Source organism: Naumovozyma dairenensis, chromosome 7, assembly GCF_000227115.2.
Source record: "Naumovozyma dairenensis CBS 421 chromosome 7, complete genome".
Lineage (NCBI taxonomy): Eukaryota > Fungi > Ascomycota > Saccharomycetes > Saccharomycetales > Saccharomycetaceae > Naumovozyma > Naumovozyma dairenensis.
Genome location: NC_016485.2, coordinates 366,624 through 377,765, shown reverse-complemented (window position 1 = coordinate 377,765; position 11,142 = coordinate 366,624). Strand labels below are relative to the sequence as shown.

Genomic DNA, 11,142 nt, shown 5'->3' with positions numbered 1-11,142 from the left:
CAGGATTACGCTATCCATAGGATAATTCCGTACTGAAGATCTCGATTCTACTTCTTGTTAGTCTAACTAAACACAGACTATGGATCCTCTTTGATCTGACGATATACCATCCGCGACCTCTATCACGGATATCTAATATCCGCGGTGTCGGCAAAGGATGCCTAGTATCCGTGACCTCATTCACGGATAGTAAAGTCCAATCTTCAAAGTTCATTTTACTACATTTTTAATGCTCATTTAGAATAGTGTGTTCAGCAACTCGAACGTTGTTTAAAATTACCCTCAAACACTTCCACGAGTCGTAAATAGCCCCGGGAAACTCTTAAAAACATTACGTATATTAAGAATGTTAAAAATACGTAACGGGGGAAGATTCCCCGTTTAATAAACTGCCGCTAGTTGTACGATGGACGATCTATATCTGCATGGGGTGGCAAAACAAACTTATGACAGATGGTAATTGAGATATGCAACTTTAATGAGGGCTTCCAGTGGATGTTTCTATAGATATTAAACCTATTTGAATTTGCACTATATTGCTTTTCGGTGTTAGCTTTGATCTTGTTGTTCATTTCAGAGATACTTCCCCTTTTTTTTTTGCTATAGTCTGCTCTATCAATATAAGGGACTAATGTCCGATTCAAATTCTGATTCAGATTTCGATAATTGGGAACCTGTATCCGAAATCGAGAAGAATACTAGTACCAGAGATGTGGTAAGTGGTACAAAAACTGATGATATAACGAATGGAGAACAAGGAGAGAGTTTAGAAGAAGCTTTTCAATTTCCTCCTTCAAATAATGATGATACTAAAGTTGATTCATCTTCTATTGCAACTTCTGGCTCTACAGCAAGGAATAAGAAGGTTGAGGACAAGCAACTTCAGGATGAATCAAATAATGTTAAGACTGAGGAACGTAATGTGAAAAATAAGGCTGATTTATCAATTGATACTTCCATATCTAACGAATCAGATACATCACCGTCAAGAATTTCAATATCTTCACCTTCTTTCATTAGCGAAATGTTTTCATCTTTTAGAGCACCTTCTACCAATCTTATAAGCACGACAAATGATGGTCTAACGAATTCTCAACCGGTTAAATCACCTACTTCTCCAAATATCATATCTCATAGGAGAGAACAGTCCATAAGTTCCAAAAGGAAGGCTAATAGAAACAGAAGAGTGAGTAGTGTAAGCAGTCAATTAAGCAATAACACTATAAATTCAAACCTGACAATGTCATCAACAACAGCAGGGAATATACAAGAGGATATGGCAACAACTGCGACACCGTCATCATCATCTGGTATAATCGTTGAATCGCCATTACAAAAAGCCGAGAAACCAAAAGAAGTCATTGAACATCTAAATAACATGTCATCATCATCATCACTTACCGCGACTCCACCCTCCACAGCTACTGCAGCAGCAGCATCATACGATACAAAATTGTACAAAGATACAAAATTTCTAGATACCACTTACAGGTACGCATCAGATGAAAGAAACCAAGAATTCCATAGTCTGTTCCCACAAGTCCCAGAGGATGATAACCTTCTAGATGAATTTAATTGCTCATTGAGTAAAGAATTCCTATACCAAGGGAAATTGTACATATCAGAATCGTTCCTATGTTTTAATTCCAAGATGTTGACATGGGTTGCAAAGGAAATGATACCATTCGATAAGATTGTCTTTTTTCAAAAGACTTCCACAGCTGGGTTGTTTAATAACGCAATTTCCATTGAATTAGATAATGATACAAAAGTCCAATTTAATGGGTTCAATTCAAGAGATTATACATACGATTTCATTAAAGATATCTGGTCGAAAAATTTACTATCTGAGGAAGAAGGTGGTCATGAATGTAAAGAATTGTTAGATTTGGAACCCACTTCGCCGTCACCAACACCTAATAACGAGAAAGAATCGATAGATGGAATCGCAAATGAAAATGAAAATACAGAAAGCATTTCCAAGAATAAGAGAGAAATAGAGACACACTCTTCAATAAGGCAAAAAACCGTGTTTAAATTTAAGCCAAATTTAGATTTCCAATATGATGGACCACATTATTTCCATGAAACTAAATTCCCATATTCTCCAGAAGATAATAATGAATATGTTTTAACAGAATTGGAATTATCAGCCCCCCCTGGTATAATTTTTGAAATGATGTTTAGTGAACTCAATCATTCCTACGTTTTCAAATATTTGAAATCACAAGATTCATCAAAGATTTCCAAATTCACTAAGTTTAATCCCTCGACAGATACAATTGAAGACGGTGAATCAACCCACTTATCACGTACGTATAATTATGAAAAGGCATTACATTTCCCAGCTGGTCCCAAATCTACAACATGCTATACTACAGAAACGATAATACATAAAGATTTCAAGGATTATATAATGGTAATCAATTCCACAAAGACCCCAAATGTCCCAAGTGGTAATAATTTCCAAACTCAAACTAGATTCATGTTTAGATGGGCATCAGAGACAAGATGTATAATGAAAATATCATTTTGGATTGAATGGAGTGGATCTAGTTGGATTAAATCGATGGTCGAATCTAATTGTAAAACTACACAAATTGCAGCAACAAAGGATATAATTAAAATTATTCAAGAGTTTACTACTGAAAATGTTATTGAAGTAGAAGAAGAGGTTATTGAATCGAAGAATATTGTACCTAAGACGATTGACAATATACCGAGTAAGCCTGAAAAATCAGTCTATCCGCAAACGGCAATTGCCACAACAGCAAATATTACTGATACTAATAATGATATTACGAAGTTGCTATTGGTAATAGGAATATTATTATTATTATTGAATATAACTTACCAAAGAAGACTGAATAAATCAATCAATGAAATAAAAAATATATTGCAAGCGGAAAAAAGAAATCGGCAATAATACACGTAAAGACTAAATGAATGAACTAATGACAGTAACGGAAACGGAAACGGGCATTTAAAGTAAATTGATATTAATTATTAGAGTAACATAAACGTAACCTTATATGAGGATTGACATTTATATATATAACGTAACTGTATGTATATTGTCTTGAATAGACATTGAGAATATTGTTTTTCTCTAGATTAGGTTTTTATACATCGATCTGCATTACTATATCTTCAACTGTTAAAATGTTGGGAAACTCAATTGAGGTAATTCTGGATAGTGAAGAATTGGTTTCCCGTCTCTATCTTCCTCGAGTGTATTATGATTTTGTGATTTATTCTTATTTAATGATAATGAAGTTTCCCTGAGAAAAGAAATTGATTGATTGAAACGACTTTCATTGAATGTTGGCGGCAGTAATTGCCTCTGTCTAGCTGTACATTCTTCACCGCCTTCTATTGAATTCCTTCTTATCTGATGATGATGATGATGCATTGGTTTAGCAATATTTTTGGCCAACGATAATTGGTGTTGATTATATTGTAGATCAATTTGTCGTTGTAAGTCTTCTATTATCCTTAAGACAGCAGGGACTTCTAATTTTATTAATTGTAAATATTCTTGTCTATAAAGTGATAATTCCATCGATTCGGAATTCCCATTAGACGATATGATAAATTCAGGATGTTTTGATAATTTATTGGTACATAAATCAACATATCTGAAATAAAATGTATATGCTAATGAAAGATCTCGAGATTGGAATGCCGTTTGTGCTTTATTAAGAATGTTCACACATGTCTTTAAATATATCCTTAATGGAATTGCAGGATTGAATTTATAATCTCTGGCTTCAGCAGCCAATTGAGTAGTTGACTTCATTATTTTTCTTTCTTTTTTGACCTTTCCTTCACTAATTGAGCTTGATGAGGAGCCTTTAGATACTTTTGAAAAAGATTACGAAGATGTTACTTTAATTCAAGTAATCGTTCTAGATCTAGAATCTAGACTCATCGCCGGATTCTATGTCTACTGATTTTTTGTCGAGGCAACTAATTTTGATTTGCGTCGTCCGCGGTCTCAGCTTCGGGCAAAAGAAAGTTTGCGAGATGTCAACTTATTTGTTTATGTACAAACAATACCACTTTCTTTGAGTGATAATAAAATTACACCAAGGGATAGATGCTCATCATTTCTCTAAGCACATGTCAGAACTTTAACAATATATATATATATATATATCCCTTTCACTTTATGTGTGAAACTCGGAACTTACAATGGCACGTCTTCATCTTTCCATAATGATATCTTGTCTAGTTTATGGTGCTCGGCGGTTAAATCTAATTGATATACAACGGTTTTGGACTGTCACAACACTTGAACCCATACCTTTAGTATTTCTTATAATGGTGTTTGGCTTTTTCACGTTCCGTTTTTTTTTTCTTGAGTTTCTGAGTGTCCGAAATAAAAGAAAATGGGAAAATGAAGAACATGACTTGAATAAAAAAACGACACATTATCAAAACGTCGTAAACTTTCATTAGGCCCATAATTAATGAATCCTATAAAGATACAAGGGGAGCTAAGTATGGCTCGAAGTGACGGTTATCAAGATCAAGAATATTTCTAACAGTTATAGGTACCTGTCATAAATAATTTCTATAAAGAAACAGCTTTCTTATGTTGGATTGCTCATAAAACCAGTTAATCTTGCGTATAACAAGAAGGAGGAAGAGAACAGCTCGAGAAATACGTTTTCAGTTGGTAACTTGACAGAAAGAGAATATTTATATACAATTATAGCTGTATCGTGGTAGCTCTTTTCCGTATGAGAAAAGCGCCATTTGGACATTCAATAGTATGAAGTATAAAACTTGCCACAATTTCTTTTTTAAACACCTAATTAACAGTCCTGAGATTGGTCACGGAAGGATGAAGGAAACGGAATTGAGGAAGGCGGTTTCACAAAACAGGTTATAGTTGAAGAAGAACATGATATATACTAAATTCTAGGCTAAGGTAAATTAGAAAACAATTTGAAAGTGAATCAATTAATAAATGATAGGTAGATAGTGAAACACGCCTGTTTATTAGTAGTAACAGACTTAGAGATAGATTTGTCTTGATTTCCAGCAGAGATTTCTTTAATGGCCGGAGTTTAATCTCTGAGACATCCTAATCCGCCGTTCTATCATAGAACTTCTATGCAGGGAAAACATGTAACGCGAAAAAAAAAGCCCTGGAGAACCCCATAACAAAAATAATCCTCAAAGAGGAAACAACTTCACGCGTTTTGGCGTTTTGGCGTTTCGGAAAAATTTTCCCGGAAAAAAAATATAGTCGATGAGAAAAAGAAAAACAGCTAGATAGAGAAAAAAAGAAAGACCACGTCAGTCCAATTATGGACTATTGTCGGCCGAACACGTTAGCAACTTCTATTGAAACGGTAAGCTGTATTGTTGTCGTCTTCGAATAAGGTTTCACGACATATGTATTATATATAAACAGTACTCATCTTTAGTCTTAACTTCTTATTACTTTCTTTTATGGTCCTTGTTTTTTCCTATCTTTGGGTTCTGTTTATATTCTCATTTAGAAACAGCTCTTTGACGAGAAATACATCTACAAACTCACCTATATTCTTACAATGTCAGACTTCGCTTACAAGGAAAAACCAGACACTTTGGTCTTATTCGATGTTGATGGTACTTTAACGCCAGCTAGATTAACTGTTTCTGATGAAGTTAGAGACACTTTAGTAAAGCTAAGAAAGAAGGTTGTTATTGGTTTCGTTGGTGGCTCAGATTTAAGTAAACAATTGGAACAATTAGGTCCAAATGTCCTAAGTGAATTCGATTACGCTTTCTCTGAAAATGGGTTGACTGCTTATAGATTAGGTGAGCAATTAGCTTCTCAATCTTTCATCAACTGGATTGGTGAAGAAGAATATAATAAATTAGCTGTCTTCATTCTGAGGTATTTATCTGAACTTGATTTACCAAAGAGAAGAGGTACTTTCTTAGAATTCAGAAACGGTATGATTAACGTTTCTCCAATTGGTAGAAATGCTTCCACTGAAGAACGTAATGAATTTGAAAGATACGATAAAGAACATCAAATTAGAGCCAAATTCGTTAACGCTTTGAGAGAAAAATTCGGCCATTTAGGTTTAACTTTCTCCATTGGTGGTCAAATTTCATTCGATGTCTTCCCAACTGGTTGGGATAAGACTTACTGTCTACAACACGTTGAAAAAGATGGCTTTAAAGAAATTCATTTCTTCGGGGACAAAACTACTGAAGGTGGTAACGATTATGAAATTTACGTTGATGATAGAACTGTTGGTCACTCCGTTAAGAACCCATCTGAAACTGTTGCTGTCTTAAAGGAATTATTCGACTTATAAATCAAGCCGTAAGGATCCAACAAACTATACAAATAAAAAATTATAAAAAAAATTAGAACAATGAAGCATTTAATGTAAACATATGTAATATATAGTTACATAGTATATACATATATTTCTATTATTATTATATCTACGTTATTATTAATATTAAAATTTATTATGGTTATGTGAAATTCCTGATACCTCCTCTTATAAATCAGCCGCCATGTAAAACAATCTTGTTGGTTAAGATAATAGTCTTATATAGGCGAGTACTAATGCAAATGTACCAGTACATACACCAATCAACCATTGCATAACTTGAGTCTTGACGGAATCAATTTGCATTTTCATATTAGATACTTCTTGATCTATCCTTGAATCAATTTCTTTAATTTGTAAGTTATGATGACTACTTTCTTCCCTTATCCTACCCTTTTCCAACGATAAATCTAGTTTAAATCCGGCATTTGCCTTCGTAATCTCCTCTTTCAATTTATTCCTTAATTTCTCCAAATCATTCTTTATTCTCTCGTATTCATTTTGAATATTATGAAACTCATTCCTATCCGCACTTAGTAATTGGTCCTTCAGTTTAGCAAAATCGACCCTTTGTTGGTAAGTTAATTGAGTTAATCTTTCTCTTTTAGCTAAATCTTTAGAAACATGAACCACGCCACCTTTAATTGCATCACTCATCAAATTCACAATTGCGCTAGATTGCTCATGTGTGAATTTACCTTGTTCCATCAATATATTCTTATAATTGTTTGTATTAGAAACATGAACAGTTTCGAAATCATTAAATAGACGAGTATTTTGATGGAAACATCTTCTTACAGTTGGTGAAAGTAGTTTATTATGATGGGGCCCTAGAAGTTTTAGCATTTCGCAATGGGACTATGAGAGGTGTTATCAGTCCATAGGTCTCTATCCATTACCTTACAGTTGTTTAAGGCCTTCTTCATTCATAAAATGGTTGGGCATATATATATATGTTTAGGTGCGACACCCGCTTATGATACAAAGTAAAAGACAAAACAAACGTTAAAACCTTGATTTCTAGATACAAAACCGGCTACCGAGTAAATGAATTTTGGTATTCTTTACTCAATAAGATTAGAAATGTATATAAAGTGTCGATTACTAACAAAAAGTGAATAAACCTTGTTTAGCTTCATTATTATTCATGATTTTTCTATTTGAATCTTGAATTTCAGGAATAATAAGGCAACTTGGCCGAGTGGTTAAGGCGAAAGATTAGAAATCTTTTGGGCTTTGCCCGCGCAGGTTCGAGTCCTGCAGTTGTCGATAATTTTTTTTTAACGTTTCATGGCAGGCGCTCCAATTTGATTTGGTTTGATTTGATTATGTTTTTGAAACAATTGTTCATTCTGGCAACCTATTAATTATTTTTTGCCTACAAATTATTATTCAGTGATATTCTTCCAAGATAATTATTGAGTACGTGTGTAACTCAACCGGAAAGAATAATGAGAAGAAGAAAATAATTTAGAGATAATATATATAGAACTATATGTAAATATGTAAAATACCTACTTATGTAGAATATGGATGATAAGAAGGAACGTTGAGAAGATACGGTTAATATATATTCAGAATAGTTGTTTTTGTTGTTGTTTTTCCTTGATTTTATTTTTCTTAAAAGACTGAAAGATTGAAAAAGGAAAAAGGAAAAAGGGAAAAGGAAAAAGAAATTAATATGCTATATGTTTTGTTCCACATTTGGAGAATTCAAAGACCGTATAATTTTTTTTCTTCACCTTTCAAACTGTTAAAGAAAGGTTGTGGAGGAATACATGTCCCTAATGCCTTTCTTGCATGATTATTCATATATTTGGAGCCTAATAAATAACTTGCATTAACCCAACCGAACCCTTCAGTGGCAACACCTTTAAAATCAGCACCTTGATTACCATATTCAGCTTCCACTCTATGTGGATCCACACCTCTTGTCACATCATATTTCTCTACAACGATCCCATTATAATCCACAAATGCCTTTGTCATCATATAAAGCCATCTATATGATAATCTTGTTGCTATATCTTTATAGTCATAGTTGGATAAACCTTCCCATGCCAATATTTGATGAGGAGCCCAACCAAATGGATAATCCCATTGTCTTACTGGTCTATTAATTGAAATTGGACCTCTTGAACTCTCGGTACATGCTACAAGACCACCTAACATTTCCAATTTGGGTAAAGCCTTTTTCACCATGATTTCTGCTTGTTCAGTTGTGGCTAAACCAGCCCATAAGGCCCAAAATGTTGTAGCAGATTCATATGAAGTTCTTTGTTTAGCTTTCACATTATAATCGAAAAAGAATCCAGATTCTTCATCCCACATATATTTATTAATTTTCTTTTGTCTTATGCTGGCTAAATGTCTCCAATGTTCTGAATTTGTGGTAGTACCATCATTTGTATCATGGAATTTATTATCGAAATATTTTTCAATGACATCGGCAATGTCACATTCATATTTATATAAAAGGGCGTTTAAATCGATAGTGGCCAAATATGCACAAACACCTTCAAATCTATATGTAGTATCATGACCCGATTCTCTAACACCTCTATCATGTAAAAAGAATTCATCTAATTGAGGTTCATGAATTTTCCCATCGTTATACATTTCTCTAAATTCTTCTAATGAAACGTTATATTTCCTTGTGAAGGGTAATAATATAGTATCAAAATGATCAGGTTCAGTTTCTGGTGGTATCCCTAATCCATTTGGATGATAACATGATAGTTTAGTTATTGGGTCTAATCTTGGTTCAGAGCACCAAACAGATTTATATTCTTTTATAGCGGCTTTGAATGCTCTTTTCAAAAGATCCACTGCATTTGGATTATTATCCCCCCCAATTTTCTTGAAGACTTCTAATGCCATATCAGTTAAGAATGGAGGTTGTGATCTACAAAGGTAATAAGATCTATTTGCGTTTAATATTTTCCCATAATGTTCAATTTCAAAAATGAAATGTTCTACCATCCCCTTTGCTACGTCAACTTTATTACTTTCTATAAGACCTAAAGCCATCATGTATGAATCCCAACCATATAGTTCATTAAATCTACCACCTGGTACTGCATATGGGAATCCAATTAAAGATTTTTCACCAGTGGATGGATTAAAATGTTCCTCCATTGCCAATGCAAGTAACCCTGGAGTACCATTCAAAGATTTAACGTATTCAGGAGTTATATCCTTTGGTAAATATTCCACTTCTAATTTCAAAGATGGATTCATTTGAGAAGCTTGAATGTAAAATTCGTATTGATCGGGACAATTATATGGGACATAAATTCTTGGATTTTTTGCTCCTGGAGCATCAATCTTTGTATCCATTGCTATTTCTCCGACACTATATAAATCAACTCTTCTTGTTAGAGTGTTCCAAAATTGGTTTGAGATCAATCTTGATAATCTATTGACTGGATTTTCATTCAATCTAGCTTCATCTAGGAAGACTTGATGTCTTCCGAAACTTTTTGCGATGGTTAATTCTTGTAACAAATTAGAGATCATATATGTTCCTCTTACGTTAACAGATTTGTACCCGTTTGAATTAGCAGTACCGATTTTAATAACTTTAGGACCTTTATCTTCAATGGTGATTTGATAATTTTTGTCAGTATCTTCTCTTGCTAGTAGTTCTTCTAAAGTTTTATCTACATCTTCTATAAAGAATCTTCTGTTACCTTTTGCTGCTAGGTATGAATCATCTTCTGAACCACGACGTTTCAAGTTGTATTCGTTTATGGAACCTTTTTTGAAATCTGAGACGTTACCAAAGACACTCATTGTTCTTGTTCTGTTTAATTTTCTTGAAGATAATAGAGCGGCAGTTTGAGATGAGGTAAGAGGTGGTGGTGGAGCAGTAGTGGGAGAAGTTGGAGATGTTGAAGCGGCGGAACTCTTTGTTGTTGTTGTTGTTGTTGTGAGAGATCCGGGGAAGCTTATAGTGTTTTTGTTTGCAAGTATAGAGGGAGCACTGGAGTTGTTTGGACCTTGAGATGAAGAAGATAAGAATGGTCTTGTTGGTTGTTTCCTTGGATCAGTGATTGGGCCGTAATATATTTCAGCGTTTGAGAATGGATCATTAAATTCGCTTAGGGATGACATTCTTCTGTGACGGCGATAAGTTCTTGCTCTATCATTTTGTTCTGCGGCAGCGGTTGGTGACAACATGATGTAGTTTTCTGTTCTATGTGGAGGTATGCTATGCTGTTGTTCTTGTGCGGTAGTTGTAGACTTTTGTTTTGTTTTTGTTTTGTTTTTGTTTTTGTTTTGTTTGTTTTGTATCTGATTCTGTTTTCTTTATATAAAGTTGTCTTGTCTTGTCCCCCTGTAGTCTGTTCAGTTGTATATAATAAATACGTAATTGAAAAAGTTCCTTCCTTCTTTCCTTCTTTCCTTAAAATTAATTATTAGACGTACTATACATATATATATATATATATGTATGTATGTACTCTATATATAGTCTTTAGTATAATTTATATGGCGCGCGGAGTGAAAGTCTCAGTGAGTTGGGGGTGTCAGAAACATTCCTTCTGTCAGAACAAGAACAAGAACAAGAACAAGAACAAGAACAAGAACAAGAACAAGAACAAGAACAAGAATGATATAAGGGCAGATAAGTCTTGTGTACACTGGGTTTTTATATATATATCTGGGGTTTAACACATATATATACAAATACATGGTGATTTGTGTTTGTGCATATAAAACCTTGCATGACACTTCTCCTTGTATTATTATTCACCTCAGATATTAGAGAGACTGTGTTTGCTACCCACTA

The 11,142-nt window shown here is 33.9% G+C and overlaps 5 protein-coding genes and 1 non-coding gene across 6 annotated transcripts; 3 read left to right on the top strand and 3 right to left on the bottom strand.

Annotated features, from left to right (window-relative positions):
• Positions 1-631: 631 nt before the first annotated feature.
• LAM5 (Lam5p) lies at positions 632-2,926 on the top strand (the record flags this gene model as incomplete). Its single annotated transcript, XM_003671143.2, has 1 exon — positions 632-2,926. The coding sequence occupies one exon, from the start codon at positions 632-634 to the stop codon at positions 2,924-2,926; it is 2,295 nt and encodes a 764-aa protein (XP_003671191.2).
• Positions 2,927-3,157: 231 nt separating this feature from the next.
• Positions 3,158-3,799, bottom strand: RFU1 (Rfu1p; the record flags this gene model as incomplete). Its single annotated transcript, XM_003671142.2, has 1 exon — positions 3,158-3,799. One exon carries the CDS (start codon positions 3,797-3,799, stop codon positions 3,158-3,160), a length of 642 nt encoding a protein of 213 aa, XP_003671190.2.
• A 1,765-nt stretch (positions 3,800-5,564) lies between these two features.
• On the top strand, positions 5,565-6,323 carry SEC53 (phosphomannomutase SEC53; the record flags this gene model as incomplete). The annotated part of the gene is made up of 1 exon (XM_003671141.2): positions 5,565-6,323. One exon carries the CDS (start codon positions 5,565-5,567, stop codon positions 6,321-6,323), a length of 759 nt encoding a protein of 252 aa, XP_003671189.2.
• Positions 6,324-6,551: 228 nt separating this feature from the next.
• On the bottom strand, positions 6,552-7,193 carry FMP32 (Fmp32p; the record flags this gene model as incomplete). Its single annotated transcript, XM_003671140.2, has 1 exon — positions 6,552-7,193. One exon carries the CDS (start codon positions 7,191-7,193, stop codon positions 6,552-6,554), a length of 642 nt encoding a protein of 213 aa, XP_003671188.2.
• Positions 7,194-7,534: 341 nt separating this feature from the next.
• On the top strand, positions 7,535-7,616 carry NDAI0Ltrna7S. Its single transcript has one exon. It is a non-coding gene; the product is annotated as a tRNA-Ser (tRNA).
• Positions 7,617-8,060: 444 nt separating this feature from the next.
• On the bottom strand, positions 8,061-10,529 carry NDAI0G01680 (alpha,alpha-trehalase; the record flags this gene model as incomplete). Its single annotated transcript, XM_003671139.2, has 1 exon — positions 8,061-10,529. One exon carries the CDS (start codon positions 10,527-10,529, stop codon positions 8,061-8,063), a length of 2,469 nt encoding a protein of 822 aa, XP_003671187.2.
• Positions 10,530-11,142: the final 613 nt, after the last annotated feature.